This window comes from Podarcis filfolensis (genome assembly GCF_964270895.1).
Source record: "Podarcis filfolensis genome assembly, chromosome: 1".
Taxonomy (NCBI): domain Eukaryota; kingdom Metazoa; phylum Chordata; class Lepidosauria; order Squamata; family Lacertidae; genus Podarcis; species Podarcis filfolensis.
Window position 1 is genome coordinate 17,133,156 of NC_139604.1, and position 22,562 is coordinate 17,155,717.

A 22,562-nucleotide genomic window follows, 5' to 3' on the forward strand; every position below is an offset into this window, starting at 1 on the left:
TGGCATATCATTTACTGGAAGGTGCCAAATACTTGATGCTGATCAGCATTAAACATTAAATTTAATAACTCTTTTATGGTTGCTTTTCAACTGGAGCTTGCTGTTGTCTGTTCCTTACAGCAGTCTTTTCTGTTTTTCTTAAGAAATAATAGTATGAGACCTGAACAAACATGACTGTAAGGCACAGCATATATGCACCAGCTGTTTTACCTAGGTTGTGTCTCAGGACATACCAGAAAGTAACAGGAATAGCAATCTGGTTGTCATTGGTATTAATTATTAGACTCCCACTTCCATTGTTACAAGTAAGTAATTACTGCATTAAATACAAATGGACATTACAAGACACACTGCCCATTTGTTCTGTTTATGTGAAGCAGCAAGCTGGAGCAATTCCCTGCACAAATATCTAATTGCAACACAGTACTTTGCAATGTCACTTCCATTGAAGAGGCAGGGTAATGTTTCCCTCTGAAACAGGTCTATTTGTAAAGGAAGGATCTCAGCCAAATGTTGTGAATGGCAGATTGGATGTTTTACCCAGTAATCCATTTATACAAGGAGAAAGCTGAATCTTCTGCTTCAAGCACAGAGCTGCAGTGCTTTCCTCACAGGTATCGTGGGGATCTCATTTGCTAGTAGCAGATTACTAACAAGCATATAGACTCTGCCCCTTGCCTTGGATACCATCCTAGAACTACAATGCAAATCCTTGCATGCACACTTCAATTTATTATAAACAAAAAGCATTAAAAAGTATAACTGCAATCAAAGCTTGAGACAGATCCTGTAGCATTTTAATTACTCATTTTGCAGTATTTTAACCATATTTTGTGTGCAATTTACAGAATTGTTTTAGGTTAAAGAGAGTATATGGCATGTTATCTGCCAAACAGCAAAGGGATTAACTGTGCAGAGGCCATTAAAATACTCCAAAGAGGATCAAAGTGATTTATGACTGAGAAATCAGAAACTAGGAACATAAATAGTCAAGAAATCAGACTCACAGCTGTTTTAAAAAAATCAGGAATCAACTGGTTGATAGGCCTGTGTGAACTAGTATGAGGGCCAGACCTCAATGAAGTTTAAAGGACCTGTTTGCCCATGCAGGCAGTTGAGGGAGGAACAAGCTACATTGGCCCTGGCAAGGTGATGTCTCTGCTTTTTAAGATGCTGTCTAGGTTTGCCATTGCTTTTCTCCCAAGAAGCAGGCGTCTTCTAATTTCATGACTGCTGTCACCATCTGCAGTGATCATGGAATCCAGAAAAGTAAAATCGGTGTTTGGACTTAGAAGTAAAGCAATTGAATATATGAGATCTGTTTCAACACTCTTAATAATATAGAAGCAAACATATTATTGATAAATACTGACTTAGATTCCTAGAGCTACTTTAGGTGTCATAACTGTAATCCCCCCTTCCCCTTGAGCAGCAGACCCCATGTCAGGGCTAGTTCTACCAACAGGCAGAGGGAGGCAGTTTCTTGGGGGCACTGCCTCTCAAATAGCTGATTAAGGGTACAGTGGTACCTCTGGTTAAGAACTTAATTCGTTCTGGAGGTCTGTTCTTAACCTGAAAGTGTTAAGAACACTTTAGCTAATGGGGCCTCTCGCTGCCACGCGATTTCTGTTCTCATCCTGAAGCAAAGTTCTTAACCCGAGGTACTATTTCTGGGTTAGCGAAGTCTGTAAACTGAAGCGTATGTAACCCGAGGTACCACTATATAGTGAAAAGGGGTTGGGGGCATAGTGTTATAGGGGACATGATGATTCTGATCCTACCTGCAGGACTGTTTCCTAAATATGGAACTTGGAAAATTGCTATGGGTTCTATGGTATCCTCCAGGCATATTAACATCTATATGAAACTACTTGAGGAAGCTGACTAACACCAAATAAGACCATTGGTCCATCTAGGCAGCAATGCTGGCTGCTTTTGTAGGAGCTACCACTAAGACCCTTCCCAGGTAATCCTGCCACACACTTCAGATGTGAACTTGGAGAAGGGTCTTTAATGAAGATCTTAGTGTACCAGGGGTACACTGTGAAAACAAGCAAACCTTTACTACTAGATAATGGGACCTTTGTTTATAAAACTTGATAATCCAAGATGGTGTTGGATTATTGCAGCTCCCAAACAAGTGCCTAGAAGAGTAGGCTGGTCCTTCAGAATAGAGAAACTAATTATCTCTAGATACAATGACTAATAGAACTGGATCTAGTTCCTTTCCTTTCCATTCACATTTTGCTTTCAGCAGTCATCTGCTCAAAACAAACATTTCCATTATTTGGTGCGCATACACACACATGCACGTATACAAATATGCACACTCCAAATGACTATAGTGACTGGTGATTTTAAAAAGCTGTACCTTAAACAAGAGCTGTAGTAACTTTTCAAACAATTTTTGTTGCTGGTAACAGTTCTGATCTCTGACAACCTCTTGCCACCACTAACTGTCATCTCTTGACTAGACAGGAAAGGTTTCCTAGGCAAGCATTGTTTATACAGCCATTGTGACACAATTGCTAGCTTCAGGGCATTTTAGGATGAGTTTCTGTGTTTAAGAGCTTACAGCCTTTCTCAACCTGTGGATCCCCAAACGTTGTTGAACTACAACTCCCATCACCCCTAGCTAGCAAGGCCAGAGCTCAGGGATGGTGGAAGTTGTAGTCCAACATCCGGGGACCCACAGGTTGAGAACCACTGGAAGCAGAGCCCATGAAAGGTAATATTAGCCCCTGAGGGATTTAATATATCTATTTGTGAATTCAATTATAGCTTTCAGCTTCTGCATGTCTGCCATAGAGATGAAGGAGTTATCAAAGCACAGAACATGTAGATGTGCAAAAACTTATTCCTTGCCAACTAGGCTGGGCAAGGCAAAGGCTCCCACATGGGTTCCATTGTGCCCGGCGAAGTTCTTGGTTCAGCCCTAGCTGACACAGGGGCAGAGAAAGGGAATCACTGCAATTTACAAGTATTTCGTCCTTCTTACTAGTTGCACCGGGCAGACTTTCCATATCTAAAGAGGATGGAGGGAACACACTTCATCTGGTTTGTGTACTTTTCATACATGTTCACTGGCAAGTCAGTTCCATTCCACTTCTGTGTAGATTTTTAAAGAAAAATTAAAAAGAAACCCAGAAGCTTTAGTGAAAGCAATTTTTTAAAGTCCTTACAAGGTGGAACACCTTTTTCTTTCTTTCTCCTTATAAAGGTATTTTCAAACCACTTGGAAGAGCTCATAAATGCAACATGTGGAGGTACTGTATTGGCCCAAATATAAGCCGCACCCACAAATAAGCCGAACCTTTAAATTCTGAGCCTAAGGAATAGGGTAAGCAACACATTTAATACACAAAATAGGGCTTGTGGTGTAGCAGATGATGTCACACAAGGACTTGGGAGACCAGGGTTCAAGTCTCACTCAGGGGGGAAATTAATAAATTAAATTAAATATTATTTTCCAATAAATTCTGCCAAGAGATGTCTCCTCAAATCCCTTGTGTCTTTGCATCCTCTCCAAGATATGAAGGGAGAAAATAAAGTAGCAAAATCTTTCAATTAGCAGCCAAAGCCACTAACGAATTGTGCCGCAGGGAGTTTTATCCAATCCTCCCCCCAGAAAAAAGGAGTGGTGGAAAGGGCTATGTTCAATGATGTTATTTAAAATTGAGCATGCATTTTTACTGTATTTTATTTTTACAAAGTTTAAAATTTAGTGAGGGAAATCCAGAGATTTTCTAACTAATGCATATAGGAACCAAAAATTCCAGCAGAGGTCAGTATATATACACAGTACTACACAACTCAATGGTCTCCTTTTGATAATGTGCTTTATAGGAAATCTTCAGTATCAGAAGAAATGCAAGAAATGCACAGATTATAATACAGTGGTACCTCGGGTTAAATACGCTTCAGGTTACATACGCTTCAGGTTACAGACTCCGCTAACCCAGAAATAGTGCTTCAGGTTAAGAACTTTGCTTCAGGATGAGAACAGAAATTGTGCTCCGGCGGCGCAGCAGCAGCAGGAGGCCCCATTAGCTAAAGTGGTGCTTCAGGTTAAGAACAGTTTCAGGTTAAGAACGGACCTCCGGAATGAATTAAGTACTTAACCCAAGGTACCACTGTGCTGAAAAGCTCTACAGTTAAAGAAAACTTTTCCCCCCTTTTATCTTTTTGGTGGAAAGGTGTATTTCAAAATCCAAAGGATTCATGATGCTATGTAAAGGGGTGGTTACTTTTAAAAAAGCCTTAGGCAATAAATCAACACTATAAGTGAATATTTTTTTCACCATTTTATTATAATGATGCTTAATAGTTGTACGGTAGGACCTTGGTTGCTGAACATAATCCATTCCGGAAGACAGTTCGACTTCCCAAACGTTCGACAACTGAGGCGTAATTACTGGTTGGCAAATTCCTTTTAAAAAATGGAGAAACGTGCCCTGGAAGCTGTTTGAAACAAGTTTTGGTTGCCTATGAAACCTAGAGATGACTTGGAACAAAAAAGAACTGCACTTTAGGAGCCTGGCTATTTCTTCAGGATGAAGATGATGAAGAAGTAGACCCTTAAAAAGGCTCCTTTGGGAGGAACCAGTTCTGTGTTCAGCTGTACAGGGTTAGTGGACTGAAGTAGTGGGGCATTACAATAAGGGGCAACCACTAGATTAAAGTTAGAGGAGATCTGATCATTACTGTGCTGAAAATCCATTGCAGCTGGAGTAGGCTGAAGGGTGGGGGGAGACCATAAGTTGTTCTGGCTGCACTGAGAACTGTGTATCCATAGGCTGCTGACTAGTAACCCCTTAAACAGGGACCCAACCACCCTCCCCATCCACAGGAGCTGAAAGGACCACTGATGCCTTACCAATGTATTGGGCCCTTCTGACATCTGGTGGTATTGGGCCCTTCTGACATCAGTAGGAGCTCTACACCTCTGCTAGTGAGTGCTCTGGGTATAACGCTGCTGCTACTCCAACTGCTTAATCTTTTTTGTGGCCTTGCGGCTGTTGCTCTCTCCAGGACACCTATTGCCACTGAGGCAGGGTCCTCGGAAGCCATCTCTGTTGCATTTATGTGTCCAACTGGTATGCAGGTCTAACATACAGTATACATGCCTAAGATGTAGTAAACTCAACGGTTGTAAAGGAGGAAAGCCATAAAAATTGATGCAGTAAGGGGCTGACTGTTCAGAACCCCGTCATACAGCTGATCAAAAGATCGGGATGGAGCACTACTGCTCCAGTGCTTCAGAATGTAGCTTTAGATCCATCTCCCTTGGAAAGCAACATTGGAAACTCAAGTGAAGAGGGGAAGAGGGGAGGGCAAACACAATGATCTTTTCTTAAGAGAGAGGCAGAGATCAGGAGAGTGTGCAGGAAGGCAACAAGATGGTGACTGGGAAAAAGCTAAAATGGCGACCAGAACAACAAGACAAACGACAAAATATCAAGAAACAAGCCTGAAGAAGAAATGCCCGAGAGAAAACACAGCAAAGATACAGGAATTGAAGACGGATACGTGATTGCATTTGCAAAGGCAGAACAGGTTATGGGAGTCGCCTGCATCCCAGTACGTTGTGCCTGCCCTTGACTGCTTGGTGGGATCACAGAACCCAACCTGACCTGATAGGCTTAATCCCACCATGGGAAATAATGGAGGTTGCTATAATCCCCTCCTCCCATATTACCATGTTTGTGCACAGGTACAAGTGGACAATATCACACAGCATGACAGCCACATGTCCACTCACCACCACCATCATATTGGAGTTTCTGTTTAAACAAGCAATGTCTTCAAGCAGTCTTGGCTAGTTTTCTATTAAAGGGCAGGAGGCTGAACTAGATGACATTGGGGAACCCTTCCAGGTCCTATCTTGTATGCTTCTATAATGAGAGAAATAGAGAAACATGAGTCCCAGGGATAGGAAATTGCCTAAGGTTGCTAAAACTGTCATATGATACCAAGTGGCCCAGTTGAAGTGGGTTATGTTCTGAAGGTAGATAGTTTACACAACTCTTTCAGCAAGTGCCAGTTGACACTGGGATATTAAAATATAACTATCATAGTAACAGCCATGCAAACTTGCTTCTTTTTATTAGTAACATTCACCTTGTTTTCATTTATTATTATTATTATTATTATTATTATTATTATTATTATTATTATTATTATTATTATTAATACCCTGCCCATCTGGCTGGGTTGCCCCAGCCACTCAGGGTGGCTTCCAACACATATAAAAACATAATAAAACGTCAAGCATTTAAAACTTCCCTATAAGTAAAATGACATCATATAAAACCAGGAATGGCAGCACCAATAAAGCATGAATTGTCCCGATTGCATGATAAGGTATAATACACTATTGTAAAGTTGTCATATGGCACAGAAATGGGCAATTGCAGAAAGGGATTGAAGTTATTTCACTGATGCAGCATCTAAATGATATTTTTAGTCACCACCCACCAATTTAATTCAGCAACAACTCACACTTTATACATGGCATTAACCTATTATAGTGGCACTGGAAATTATAGGCAACATAGCTTGACTGACTTGCTGCATGTGGTCTGTTTAGGACACTGTTGCAGTAACATTAGCACATATATCTTTACAACTAAGATGTAACTGTCATCATTTTTATGATGAATGATAAAGTGTTAAGTGTGGCCATGATGATTCCCATCCAAAGTCTTTTGCTAGCATCAGAAAGTTGGCTGAACATGGACCTTTTTCAGTGAAAATATTAGCTCAGATATGAACGTCAGCATACTCACATTTTTTCCAGCATTTTATTACAATGATGCTTAATATTTGTACATTTGTTTCCACTGTAAATCTTGTTTCTTTTTAAACATTGTGTAACACTTCCTCTAGTTTAAAACCTGGCACACAAAGACGACAAGGACCAAAATCTAATTTATAAATTGTTATGTTTAAATCACTTTGACTTTTACAAAGTTATATAAATCTGAAGGACATTTTAAAGCATTTTAATCCTTCCACAATTCTCAATATACTATAAGCAATGAATGAGATATAAATGCATGTATGCATATTTCTATACTAAGAAGATAAATAAAAGATGGAGAGGATACTGTAGGGTTCTCATTGAGTCCCAATACTCCCAATACTCTTGGGAGTATGGCATGAATAGAATTTGCTTGTGGAATGGCTACTGTGATCAACTAGAAGAGCAATGAATTTGTGCACAAAATGCTTTAGAATATAAGAATTGATGTGTTAGATCAGGCCAACTGTCTTATTTAGCGCAGCAATCTTGTCTTCTCTTGGTGGCAAACAGTAGGTTACCTCTCCCTACCTGCGAATTGGCTGAGATTATGGGAGAAGAAAATGATGTTGAGGGGAAAACAAAGGGAAGAAAAGGGGGTTTAATGTAGCCTCCTAAAATTTGAAAATGGTAAGTTTCAGTTTGTGAGAGCATTCCACCCTTTCCCACATCCATTTTGCATCCTTTCTTTCAAGCTAAAATTTGGTGCAACATTGATCATAGTATTTGTGTTTGAATGTGAATATTTTTCTGTCGAGTGCACAATTTTACTGAGAGAGATTATAGGTGACACATGATGTAGCAGTGGTATGTGAGAAAGAGTTTTAGCAGACTACAAACATAGTAAGCAGTGTGATGCAGCAGCTACAAAGACTATGAGAAAAGATTCTAGACTGCGGCAACAGACTTATAGAAACCAGATCATGAAAAGTACAACTGTTAACTTCTGAGAAAGGTTTGCATGGTGTTAAAGCAGACAGTGTATGGAACCTTCATTTTCCTAAACTGTTTCTGTGCCTTTGATCTCTATGCTGACCCTTTCTTCAAAATCTTAGACTGATACTCTTAAGCTTGCATGTTTTTGCTTCCGTTTCCCCTCCCACTTTTTTTTTTTTTACCTTATTCAGAGACATCATTTTGAAACTCTCTCTGCTGAAAATAGACGCTTACCTCTTTCTCTGGGTGGGCAGCAGTTGCGGGCTCTCATGCTTGGTCACCATCCCCAGGCAGTGAGAACATAGTGCACATGGCTGGGTAGCCTTTGGGGGAATTTCCCCTGGCCGCCTGGCTTGAGTTGCCGCCAGATGCTGCACCCCAAATTAGCCAATGAGTCGCCTTTCGGGGAGTGGTGTGCCTTGCAGGCTGAGAGGGTATTGGCTGCATGCATGTCCTCGCAGCCAGTGAGGCACAAAAGCTGGCAGCACCATCCTGCCTCAGCGCAGTTGGCACTGACCCGGGTTTGGGGCAGCACTGTGACTCAGCCCACAACAAAGGAATAAACAAACCAAGGGACATAGCTCCTTTGAACTCCAACTTAGTTAGTTAGAGAATTCTTTACCACCCAAGCTAGAGAATGGGTAGAGAATTCTTTACCACCCAAGCTAGATAATTCTTTACCACCCAAGTATGTATTTCCAATAATAAACCTCTTTCTTATTTTTCCAGCTCTCTCCTAACAAGGATTCACAAGCTGAAAGCCTCCAAGCTGTGCTGTAACTTTGCATATCAGTCAACAACCACTCTATTCTGCTTTGGTGAAGCATCAAGAGTACTATGTCCAGTCCTGGGCATTACAGTTTAAGAAGGATACTGACAAACTGGAACAACTCCAGAGGCAAGCAACAAGGATAGTGGAAAAACTGGAGACCAAGCCATATGAGAAAAAATTTCTTCTCAACCTTTTGAAAGCAAGGGCAATTACTGATTTGGGGAAGAACGGACTAGGTGGATAATCAAAAATTTATCACAGTTTCACTCTACATAATTTCACTGATAAACATGTTATTGGTAAGAAAATGTATTTTTTGCTTATAAAGTAGACATTATAAAATGTATTTTATGCTTATAAAGTAAATAACTTAAGGCCACTGGTTTCAGTGGGTCTGCTCTACATACTCATAGCCTGACACATAACACATATCACCCCATGTGAACAAATGGTAATATTTATATTAGTAATGATTTTTATCCTACAAAATTTGAGAGTCAGATTAGAAAGGCATGGAAAACACGGGCCTTCTCAAAATCAATTATGTAAAGACTAAAGTGATAATCCTTGGTAGGAAACTGCTCTTTTCACAAATGATAATTAGGTAAAATTGATGCATAATTCGATCAACTGTGGTCACTTCCCTCCAATACGAGGTCAAGGGATGAGGGATATGAAATAGATGGCTGCCTCTAAAAGTGGTGTAGGATTTGTAGTCTGCAATTTTGTTTCCACTAATGGACCAGGCCCAGTTCAAGGTATTAGTAATGGTGTACAAAGCCCAATACAACCTAGCAAAATACTTAAAGGCACACTACCTCTGATACTTTCAGATATCTGCAGGGTAAGTCCTGGTCATGGTCTGTTGATGGGCACAGCACTGGCATGGGTCATGGCATTCTTGGCAATGGTTCACAATGTCTGGAACACATTCCTGACGGACATCAGAATTTCCCCTGCATTGCTGACATTTAGGTGCCATATGTATTTCCCCAGACTTTTTACTGCCTGGTGCTGTTTTGAAGGTTGTTATTGATTTTCTGTAATTTTAAATATTTTCAATGGTATCTACTATATGCTGGGCTGTGATTATAATAAAATAAAATGCACATTTGGGTGCAAGCGTTTTTTAGTTCTTACCGACTCTGAATGTCATCTCAAAAATGGGATGTTCAGCAGTGAATTATGTTGTCCACCAATGTTTGAGCAGAGATGCACCTAACTGCCAATTGTTGGTTGGAAACCAAGGACAGGAGATGATCCGATCCTCATGTCTTTGTGATCCATGACTCACCTAACTCACACCTATTTCTATCAAATTGTGCTACTCATGCTGCCCAACAGGTGCAACTGCATCTTTCACGACCTATTTGAGCTACATAGAGCTTAAAGTTCTCTTTGTGGGAGATTCTGAGGTCCTTATCTTATTCTGCTGAGGCTTGGAACCTGTGAAAAAGTAGTAATGAGCCTCTTCCTGTACATGGATGAAGCAGGACCCTGGGCAGTTCCCAGCAATTCCTGCTAGTTGACTTTGGGATGATATTTCAGCAAAGGCTTAAATGAGGGACGGTGAATCTGTGGGCCTTCCTGATGTCATTGGATTCCAACTCCCCTCACCCACAATCAGCATGGCCAATGGTGAGAGATTTAATTTAATTTTGTCTATTGTTTATATCCCATGTTTCCTTACTAGGGAAAGCCCAAAGTGTCAAACAGAAAAATAAACACAAAATATTACAACAATCAATAACCATGCCCCCATGTAAAGATGTTTTATTTGAGGTTTTAGAAGGTCGCATGCCGGGAGGGGATGGGGGGAGGTGGGATTCAAGAGTAACAATGAATTCTGAATAAACCAGAAGATATAAATTCAGTGGGTTAAATCCAAAAAAAACAAGCTGAAGTATTAATGAAATGATCCAGAGAAACAATGCTAGGAGCAGAATGATATCACAAAACCATTTCTCCTCAAATTACTGGGCCAATGTATCAAATTATTGGTGGCAATGGTGTTTCTTCCCAGCCCTAATTGCAGCTATTTGCACCTTGATCCTAAATCTGTTCACCTCAATCGAGGAAAGATGATGTGAATGTTGAAGCAGGATCCTATGTATGATGATACTATTCAAACTTTCAAACGTGTGTTCCACAGGGTAACTGCTTGGTTTCAGAGTTATGTCAGCATATGCATCTCTGTTTGGGTTGGGCAGAGATACTGAATCTAGTCCTCCACACTGCCACCCCTAAACAGGTGACTGGTGTGCTGTCAAAGGATACCACACAAGCCAGCTGTCCTGGATATATGCACAAGGAGATTCCTTCTCAACAGTACATGTCTTGTCTACTACTGCACTCAATGACCTGTGTAGAGTGGTCATTATGTGTTTGTTCCCTGTAATGTATTTAGTATTAGGATGTAAATAAGATTCTATCTCCTTAATTACTTATACCACCTGAACTCAAACATAATCAAATTAATAAAACATGCATATGTAGACTGGTTAAGATTTTGGCTTTAAATTCTTAGCTATTGTCTTTTCAGTGGTGTATTTCACATTTCATTTTTAAAAATCCATAATGTTAAATAAAATATTTAAGAACAATTTTAATTTATAATAGTGACAGTCTTTACACTTATTAAATGTTTTCTTTTTTAATTATTGGCCAGCCTTTTTAGAAATGGGAAGGATACATAGACTGATTCATAATAAAAGCAGCAGCTGATTCACATTTAAGAATGGTAATACTATCTTTTGATACTGCTGGCCATGCTCCTTGGAAATATTCTTACAGCCTGTGAGGAGATACTCTCTATGGAATAGTCAGAAAATCAGCTCACCCTTGGCAGTAACAAAATGCGGTCTAGCAACTTATGAGGGACATGGCTTTAACATCTGACAGTTAGATTCATTGTTGGTTTAGCAGCCAATCATTGGTTTTGACGACACAAGTCTAATGAAGGTTGGAATATAAAAAGCCCTCTTGGAATATACATGATTCACCAGAGTGGTGAGTTGTCTCAGATTGCATTTGCCTTCAGTGATTCACACAGTACGGAAAGATTAAAAAAGGAACCAAAGGAAGGAGAAAGGAAGGAAGGGAAAGCACTGCACTGAATGTGAGATCCTGCAGAAATTAAAAATGTATCTTTATATTTACCTTTTCATGTTAATCATACCTGGTCCAGTGGATCTTAATGAAAGTAACCAGGCAAATGAAAACATGGAAAAAGATGGACTGTGCAACGCATGTACATGGAGGCAAAGTACAAAATCTTCAAGAATAGAAGCTATAAAAATTCAGATCCTCAGTAAACTGCGTCTGGAGCAAGCACCTAACATTAGCCGGGATGCTATAAGGCAACTTTTACCTAAAGCTCCGCCACTGCAAGAACTGATTGATCAATATGATGTCCAGAGAGATGACAGCAGTGATGGCTCTTTGGAAGATGATGATTATCATGCTACAACTGAAACTATTATTACAATGCCTACAGAGTGTAAGTACGTTTATTGCTTTATAAGATAGCACTAGAGACCAACAATCTCCTTTTGATCTCATCTAACAAACTGCTTGTGGAAGCATGCAACTAAAAAAGAGAAAAGCATTTTTTAATTGAATCATGTTCTACTGACTAGTAATTTTTCTTTTAATGGTATTCCCCCCTTTATATACAAACTAACAATTAACTTGTTTATTGCTGTTGGTATGTAAATAAGTTATTTAGTTAATCAACCTTATTATTTCAGTAATTTATTGTGCAAAAGTAAAAAAGGCATATTAATGCATCAGTTTGCATTAGCAAATCTTCTAGGGACACTTGTTTTTAGGAGTTCCAGAAAACAGGGAGTAAGGGGAACATCCATGTAACTGACAAAATAAAACACTAAGCTTCAATGTACTAATATATTTTTACATGTTTTCACAAACAGATATATAAATTATAACTATGCCAAAAATTCTGTGTGAAAATTCCCCAAACTCCTACTTTTTGAATTTTGGTGCTTATTCACAATCATTCTTCTGATCTTCTGTTGCACTGGCACAATTTTTAAATTATAGCAGAGCTTTCGTTTCTTCTTCCTTACACTATCTCAGCCAATCATGTATCACATAGTGAATTTGATAGCATCATAGAACCAATTAGATTTGGCTACCTAATGTTGTCATGGGATGCGGGTGGCACTGTGGGTTAAACCACAGAGACTAGGGCTTGCCAATCAGAAGGTCGGCGGTTCGAATCCCTGCGACGGGGTGAGCTCCCGTTGCTCGGTCCCTGCTGCTGCCAACCTAGCAGTTCAAAAACATGTCAAAGTGCAAGTAGATAAATAGGTACCGCTCCGGCGGGAAGGTAAATGGCGTTTCCGTGCGCTGCTCTGGTTCACCAGAAGCAGCTTAGTCATGCTGGCCACATGACCTGGAAGCTGAACGCCGGCTCCCTCGGCCAATAAAGCGAGATGAGCACCGCAACCCCAGAGTCGGTCACGACTGGACCTAATGGTCAGGGGTTTACCTGACCAACCTTTACCTAATGTTGTCAGTGAGGGCAAAAAAATCCATCCGGAACCCCAAACTCAGCTCTAGCTGCACCCCAAAGTAATTGATTGAATTAATGTACTGGAAGGAGCCCAGGTCAAACATTAAACACTTCCCACTATAGTACTGCCTTCAGATGTCTTCTAAAAGTTGTATAGTTATTTATCTCTTTTGACATCTGATGGGAGTGCGTTCCACAGAGAGGGTGCCACTGCCAAGAAGGCCCTCTGCCTAGTTCCCTGTAATCTCACTTCTCGCAGTAAGGGAACTGCCAGAAGTACCTCAGAGCTGGACCTCAGTGTCTGGGCTGAACAATGGGGGTGGACATGCTCCTGCAGGTATACTGGGCTGAGGTGGTTTAGGGCTTTAAAGGTCAGCATCAACACTTTGAATTGTGCCTGGAAATGTACTGGGAACCAGTGAATTATATGAATTATATGGTGATATGGTCCCGGCTGTCACTCCCAGTCACCAATCTAGCTGCCGCATTCTGGATTAGTTTTAGTTTCCGAGTCACCAAGTCAATACTCATTCAAACATGTGTCCTGTTGAGGTAACATAGTACTGAGAGACAACGTTCCTTTTCTGCCAAGGTGTGTTCTGCGGCGAAAATGTTACCAGACAGGAAGGCTTGGTTGAGTTGTCAATACATCCAGAGCCACATACTCTCTCTCCAACAAACGTTTTCATGCCATTTTGCGTCCCCGCAAAACACTAAACATGACAAGTACTTTCTGAGTGGCAAAAATGTTCACAACACTCAGTCTCTGTGCTTAGCTCTAGCATACATTTGCTTTCTCCTAATCTAATTACTTTGTCCACAACTGTTAATTAATACAATCTATATTAACCACATTATTAATCTAATGCATTCATTAATGTAGCACTTAATAAATGCCAATGGTGCTATATTTTAAATAATGAAATGTTCATGCACAGCTCTAGGAATTCTATTAGTTGTGTTAAGAAGGAATGAAGATATTTACTGAATGAGCAGATTCTTAGTTATCTTCTTAGTGCTGAGCATCTGCCATGGCTCCTATCAAGTATCTTTTGCACAGCTTATATTATAGTATCTTATGTTCTTCATTAGCTGAAGTATTTGGCTATGGCAGCTGTTTTCAGAATAACACTTAAGGCGATGATAAAATAAAGTAAAAGGACAGCTTGAGCACACACGACTTAGATTTGCTACCAGCAACAGTGGTTTAAAATATTCAAAAGGAGTGAAATGGTTATTTTAACATTTCTTTTGGAAAGAATAATCAAGAATTTATGTTTTAGAAATTCATATTTAAAGAAACATGATTTAATTATTTGTGCTGACTTATCAAAAACATTGTAGAAAATACTTTTATTCTATTTATTTCACTCTTCATTGACGGCATTTAAAAAATGCAAAAACTTTTTTGGTAACTTAATATGAAAATGACTTAAGAGTACATGTCTACTCAGAAGTAAATCCCCTGTGATTAGGATTGCAGCCTTAACACATTTTTACTTCAGGCACAGGATCTTGGGTCTGCAACCACATCCCAATTAGAAGCAGGCCCATGCACAGAAAAGAATGCTATTGTAAATCTGTCCTTTATATTGCTGTCTCTGGAAAAAGCCACTCATATAGGGGTTCTTTGTGGTACATGAGTGCTAGAATATATCAATATGTGATATTATTTTACACTAGATGTATGGAGAGTTAAAATGTATCTAACAGCTTATATAATCTCACTGTATGCTAAAATAAGATTTCCTACTATACTGCAATTCCTAGTCTCACAAAGTAAGTCAGATATGGCAAATTAAAAATCAAAAAATTAAAATAAAGTTATTAACAATACATTTTGTTGCAATGCAAATGAAAGCAACTTGGTTTCTGCTGTACTTACTCTGTTATAGCTTATTCACAACTCTACTATACTGTGGTACCTCTGGTTACGTACTTAATTCGTTCCGGAGGTCCGTTCTTAATCTAAAGCTGTTCTTAACCTGAAGCACCACTTTAGTTAATGGGGCCTCCCGCTGCTTCTGCGCTGCCGCCACACGATTTCTGTTCTCATCCTGAAGCAAAGTTCTTAACCCGAGGTACTATTTCTGAGTTAGCGGAGTCTGTAACCTGAAGCGTATGTAACCCGAGGTACCACTGTATGTAATTAAAATAGAAATAACACTAACATAACTTGAATGTTTGCCATTCATTGTGTTTTAAGTGGAAGTTATAGGTCACAGCCACTTTCAGGCTGAGTACACTGTACAATGTGTTCAGTACCCTTGGTAATTTTGACTAGGGGGTGGGGGGAGAGAGAGAGACTTTATTTCAGAGAGTGATTTGTACAGCTGGACAGTTAGTATAACTACACAGACTCTCCAAGATTCTCAGGGTATATTCCCTTATTATTTGTTTTCTTTTTAATAATCAGTATAATTTTATAAGTTCAGCCTGTCCTTTTCAGCAGAAATCAGCGTAATCACGTAGTATAAACATTACATCATATTCATCATATCCACTTAGCAGTCCATGGAATTCAATGGTATTTACTCCCAGGTAAATGGTACAAGATCAAAACATAAAACACAACACAGAAAAAGCAAACAGTGAAATTATATATACACATGCATCATTTTCACCTAAGTCCTCAAATGAACAAGCAATTCCTTAAGATTTCAGCGGATTTCCTCCAAGAAAGGTCTTTTGAGTACTGGAAATTAAAAATAAAATAAAATCCAAGCTTTTTTGTTTCATTAAGTTTCTTTCTTAATCTATGTTCAATATTTTCCCCCTTTTCTTTTCTTCCTACGATCTGCTTTCATATGGTCACTTATTTTGTGATTATGTTTCTCCTTTTTATTGCAAGCTAATGGAATCATTGTGTTTTATTGGTAGATCCAGATTTAGTTAGCTGCATGTAGGTATCATTCAAATCAATATGAAAACTTAGTTATGACTTAGAGCCCACTGAAATCAACAGAATCTAGGTGCAACTAATTTAGTCTGGACTCTGGACCCAATCCTATGGAAACTGTGAGGTGCTTTAGAGACTCCAGAAGGTGGTGGAATTCAAATTAAATAAGTACAAATAAATACTGGATCCAAGGCCACCATCTATTGACAAGGGAGAATTTTAAATGTAAAAAGTGACTGGACCTACTCCAAAATACCACTGGAACAGCAGACATTATACATGGAACTATACAAACTGTGAATGGGGATCTCTATTCGATAAGGATTTATTATGTGCTCCTTATTACTGGATATGCACTCACTCAGATAGGCCATAAATGTTTGCTGCACATCAAGAGGTTGTGGGAGGGGGATAGCAAAATGTTGTTGGAAGTATTGAATACTGATTAAAATGGGGCAAAGTGTGAGGCACTTGTGATGGTTAAAAAAATAAAAGTGGTATACATCTTAGATGGTTACATGAGATCTGAGCAACCGTTTCCACTGCAAATTGTAAGTCACTGCTAAGAAATTGTCTGAAGATATTATAAAATGTTTACATGTTTTCTGATGTTTGCAAACAAGTAATATTTTCTATCCATTTGTTTATAGCTGATTTCCCTATGCCAGTGGAAGGAAAACCCAAATGTTGCTTCTTTAAGTTTAGCTCCAAAATACAGTATAATAAAGTAGTGAAGGCTCAGTTGTGGATATACTTAAGACCAGTCCAGAGGCCTACAACAGTATTTGTACAGATCTTGAGACTCATCAGACCCATGAAAGATGGTACAACCTCTACTGCAATTCGATCTTTGAAACTTGACATGAACCCAGGCACTGGTATTTGGCAGAGCATTGATGTGAAGACTGTGTTGCAAAATTGGCTCAAACAACCTGAATCTAACTTGGGTATTGAAATCAAAGCTTTGGATGAAAAAGGAAGAGATCTTGCAGTAACTTATCCAGGACCAGGGGAAGATGGTTTGGTAAGTTTCACTTGGAAATTTTGCAAGAACTTAATTGTAATTCATTGCTGAAAAGGATGTTTCAGACAAATGAAAGAGGAATTTACAAAAGCTGTGATTATTAATGCAGTGTGAAAGCTCCAGCAAATTAATATTACCAGGAGCTGGAAAATGTCCTCCGTGCTCCAGCAGAACAATTAAACCAGAATTGTACATAAACTTCATGTAGTTGTTTGCCTGTAACTGGAATTATTAACACTTATGTTTCAGTTCCTCAAGCTGAGTGCTATATGGAAGGTGGTTATATAGGCCATTTTTAATAGCTAAAAATTAATAACACCAACAATTTGGGTGTTTGATGTCTTAATGCTTTCTAACAGGACAATGAAAAGGTTTATGACTAGGAGCCAAAGAGTTCCTCTTTGTATGTGTCCAAGAGGTTGAGGATTCACAGTGACATTTTAAAATGTTGTCCTTTGGGCAGTACACTGTATCAGTGGCGTAGCGTGGGTTGTCAGCACCCGGGGCAAGGCAAGTAATTTGCGCCCCCAACCCGTGGATTTGCACCCCCTAACCCTAACCCCCAGATGTTGCGCCCGGTGCGGCCGCCCCCCCCTGCACCCCCACGCTAAGCCACTGCACTATATAACAAATTGTTTTCAAAACCATCCTAGGTTTTTTTAAAAAATGGATTGCCATGTAACATTGTAGCTGCTGCAATTCTTCTGGACTTTATTTTATTTTTACCACTCTTCTCCTTACACATAAAAGCCCCTCCCAATACAAGGTTGGTTTTGGTTTTTTTGTAACAAGGCTGGTTACATCATCATCATTATCATTACAGCTCTTGAATGCTATCCGTTTAGAAAAATATATTTTGTGTGTCAAATGTCAATCACTCTACCAAAATACTATTCCTTTTTCTTTATCCATAGAACCCATTTTTAGAGGTCAGGATTACAGATACACCAAAAAGATCACGCAGAGATTTTGGTCTGGACTGTGATGAACACTCAACAGAATCTCGATGTTGCCGTTACCCGCTGACTGTGGATTTTGAAGCTTTTGGATGGGACTGGATAATTGCACCCAAAAGATACAAAGCAAATTACTGCTCTGGAGAATGTGAATTTGTATTTTTACAAAAGTATCCACACACTCATCTTGTACACCAAGCAAATCCAAGAGGTTCAGCAGGCCCATGCTGCACACCTACTAAGATGTCCCCAATAAATATGCTGTATTTCAATGGAAAAGAACAGATAATATATGGAAAGATACCAGCTATGGTGGTAGATCGTTGTGGGTGCTCATGAGTTCTTCATTAGGTTTGCCACTTCATAAAATATGGAATCTATGAAAAGTATTTCCCTTGAGCATTTTTTGAAACTGTGAATTTTTGTACAATAGGCCTACCTCTGATAGGCTATACTCTAGGCTATTATAAAGATTTCGTACCAGACAAGCTACAGTATGTGAATTGAAAGACATTTTTATGCAAGGGCTGGTTACAAACCAGTGAAAAAGATAAGCTACAATCAAACTCACAGGATTTCACAATGAATTTCTTATTCTGGGAAGGTATTTTTTCATTTATGCAAACAACATAATCATATACAAGTTTCAGCAGATAGAAGTAGAAAAAGGCAACCTCCTTATATTCCAGAGAATGAAAAGGAGCAGGCTATTAAATATAGTCTGAACAGTTGAATTCACTGTTGTACTTGCATTAGAGGATATATTTGTGACGTATAGAGTGAACAGAGTACCAGTGAATTTTTCTCAAACACTTGAATTGAGTTTAGAGTATAAAAACTGATAAGATGAAATTCCACAAAACAGATAAGTTCACAAATTAGGGTAGGTACATTTTGTTTCCATTCCTTTTATAATTAGTATGTACATTACTTTCTGCCAATGGTGCTATCATAGTAGACTTACAATCCAGTCCCAAGAGTTGCTGCAGGAAGCAATAAGTATTTTGGATGGGATGTACCAACAGCTAGATTACAATATTGTCACAAAACTGGATATTGTATTGGAACTGCAGACACCAGGAGAACTGAGGTTCTGACAGCTTTAAGTGCACACATTACAATGAATCTCCCTCTCCTAAACTACAGTTTGTCATTCACAAGAATTTTTTAAAATTACTTTAGCAGACAGCTGTATTACAAATGATAAATGGCAAGAAATTGTTCTTTATTGTACAATTGTTATAACCCATATTGCAACATTACAGTTTGCACTATGATAAACCAATTGAGAGAATTCATAAGTACAGTACTGTAAAAATAAAACATGAATATTTGTGTAATATAATATATATATATATTATATACACACAATATTATAATGTAAATAAATGTGTTTTTTTTAGTTACTATGACTATACCATATATATGATGCAACAAATTTGGAATAACTCAGATTAAAATTACACTTCCGTCAATGATATAAATAAGTTATTTTATTATTTTGCAACAAATATACCAAGATTCAGTATTTATTCTAATGCTCTTGAGAACACTGTTATATAAATGAAATCACCCTAATCAATGACTGCTCTACCCACTTGTTGTATACTTGTTGCTTATATGGGTTCTGTTTTTTCTTTCTTTTAAAATTAATGAGTGAGGCTACATGTAAGAGTTTCATATGCACATGCCTTAGTGCAGGGTTTGCCAGCTTGGTGCCCTCCAGATATTTGTTGGTCTCCAACTCCCATCATCCCTGATCATTGGCCATACCAGTCAGGTCTGATGGGAGTCCAACAACATCAAGTGGCTTCACCTGAATTAGTGGATCAGAGCGATGGCAGACATAAGCTTGTAAACAATGGTATCCATATTAAACACAAATGCCATGAAATTAATCAACATGACTAAGTTATGTCCAGTAAATTCAGTGGGCCTAATCTGAGTAGTAGTCTGCTGCAACCAACTATTATTGCCAGATCAACTATGTTAGCAGTATATGTCAGGAGATATTGTGGGCTGGATCCAAAGATAACCTTTCAGGGATGGAAGGGAAGGGCTATTTACTTTGTGTTTAAGCACTGCATGAGAAAAGAGAAACTAAGTCCCAAATGTTCCTTCACTTGCACAACAGCATGAACAGCCTCTCATGTAAAAAGTATGAGAATGGGTAAAAAAAATTACCTGTTAATAGCATTGTGTGAACTGTGGCATAAGCTTCTGTACAAACTTTTGCAGAACAGCACTAGTGGCTGCTTTCCTTCACTCAACATTATTTGCATTCAACATATCGTTGATTCAGTTAAATTCTTAGCAATATATCAACATACTGTTAACAGCACAAACCCATATATTTTCACTAACTGTATTTTTCTTATGAGCTAGAATCTTGCAAAATATTTTATTACTTTCATTTTATAAGTATGTAATAAACTTTAATTTTCATGTATTACTGTATATTTTGCTCAGCATAATCAGTAATTTTTAATCAAAACAAAGTTTAGAAATCTATTTCCTATTAAGAAACTTTATTTTCAAATGTGAAAAACAATTGAAAATACAAACATTGTTCAATAACCACTATAATTTCTGTTAAAATATTTTCACTTTTGTATAATATCAAAACTCTATTTGTTGTATACTGGATTTCAACTTATCATTTTGTGTGAAATTACAGCAGAATATCAGTCTCTGGGTTTTCTTCTTTTCCCCCAGCTGTGAAATAGCTAAAATGCCAATTTTCTATTTATTTTTATTTCAGTGGGATTTAAACAGTTTTGTGGGTTGCACAAAGAGGCCACAGTTCAGTGCAGTTAAGATCCACTATCAGAATCCATGAAATATAATGCATACATGCAAAGCACTTCCCCTTGTACACAGTGAGCCTAATTATTTTCTCTACTCGCAACAGCACCTCCTCAAGCATAACAGAATGTCACTATGGAAGGTCCCCTGACCTTGTGCATAGCTATCTACATGGGAGGGGCTAAATTAGGAATGGCATGACTGAGAAGTCCTTGCACACGTATGGAAGGTCACACATGGCAGTCATAGAAATCAGTGAGACTTAGGTATGTCTAACCCTGTAGTGTACTGAAGCCAGAATGTGTATGCAATATTGGAGAATATTAGGTATATTACAATACAATGTTAGGTGAGACATGGAAAACACACATTTTCCCATACACGTATAAAACATGTTTGGGCGGCCTGCTCTTTACACCATGGGTAGTTAACCTGTGGCCCTCTAGATATTGTTGGGCTACAACTCATGTCAGTCCTGCCAACTTAACTGATGTCACAGACAATGACAGTTGTACTTCCCCCAAATCTGGAGGGCATTAAATACTCTTGTAGTACATAAAATGGAGTACAAGGAACAAAACCAACCCCTCACCTGGCCTTACAGTGGTACCTCGCAAGACGAATGCCTCGTAAGACGAAAAACTTGCAAGACGAAAGAGTTTTTCGTTTTTTGAGTTGCTTCGCAAGACGAATTTCCCTATGAGCTTGCTTCGCAAGACGAAAACGTCTTGCAAGTTTGTTTCCTTTTTCTTAAAACCGTTAATACCAGGGTGCATTGCTTGAAGAGGTGCAGTTCTGTGCTTCGCAAGACGAAAAATTCGCAAGACGAAAAAACTCGCAGAACGAATTAATTTCGTCTTGCGAGGTACCACTGTACTTTGCTGTGTTCCCTACCTGGTTCGCTTCTAGTACCGAGGCCAAGCTAAGAAAGATTGCTTAAAAGCTACAAAATACAGCAAGATAACACGAGAGTGCTTTAATATCACTTCCCTCACATGCTCCATTTTGTGTAAAGTGTCAAGCCCACATCCCTGTGAGAAGGGGCCATGTTTAACAATCGTGTGACTCTCATGTTTAACATTCATGTGTGCCTTAGCCATCGTTTTGGTCTAGCCCCCTTTTATAGACATTCTTAAGGAATAGGCCCTTAAAGCTAAACATAGAAAGAATGCGTAAGAAATCTTGGCAGATCTCAGGTGACTAGATAACGCAAATCTGATTTTCTAGAAAGCACGTTAGCAGCTAGGAATTTGTTTAAAGAACTAGCAACATTTTGATCAAGTGGATTCAATACATAGCACAGGTCCTGGATACAATGGTAGCTGCTGTTGAAATAAATTATATATACAATCTATGATATTAAAATAGGTCCTTTTCTTAAAACTCACACAAATGACAAGATTTACACATGTCTCTTCTAATGCTGAAGAAATATTTTTAAAATAGCTAGCTTCACATTAAATTGCATGCACCACATTCTCCAATTTATGCCTTTAAGAGAAGTTTCTCTTCGAAGCACTAAAGCCCTAATATTTTGTGCATAACTGTGCTTTCGCCAAGTCAACAACAATAGTTTTCAGGGCCAACAAAGTTATTTGGCACCTCAGGATAAAAAGTCCACAAATGTTTCCCCTTTGGATTAAAATTCACCAATATATAAAATTTACTGCCCTGTTAACATACCCAAATTCTGCTGCCATACATGGCTGCCTCACTCTGCCCAAATAGCATGTTTTGATGGGCTTTGCCTGAACTGGGGAACAGGAGTCCTTCAAAATATTGTCCTACCAAATAATTTTAAATAATACAATTCTTTAAAATCCTATTACAT

The 22,562-nt window shown here is 38.7% G+C and overlaps 1 protein-coding gene and 2 long non-coding RNA genes across 3 annotated transcripts in view; 2 read left to right on the plus strand and 1 right to left on the minus strand.

The window, feature by feature from the left end:
• The window catches only part of LOC310743394, a 66,728-nt gene that overhangs the window by 15,629 nt on the left and 28,537 nt on the right, over positions 1 to 22,562 (minus strand). The window lies entirely within an intron of this gene.
• LOC310743758 lies at positions 2,614 to 8,770 on the plus strand. Its single transcript, XR_014539213.1, has 2 exons — positions 2,614 to 2,728; positions 8,468 to 8,770. It is a non-coding gene; the product is annotated as an uncharacterized lncRNA (long non-coding RNA).
• Positions 11,419 to 20,616, plus strand: MSTN (myostatin). The gene is made up of 3 exons (XM_083572160.1): positions 11,419 to 12,009; positions 16,597 to 16,970; positions 17,885 to 20,616. Exons 1-3 carry the CDS (start codon positions 11,652 to 11,654, stop codon positions 18,263 to 18,265), a joined length of 1,113 nt encoding a protein of 370 aa, XP_083428286.1. The 5' UTR covers positions 11,419 to 11,651; the 3' UTR covers positions 18,266 to 20,616.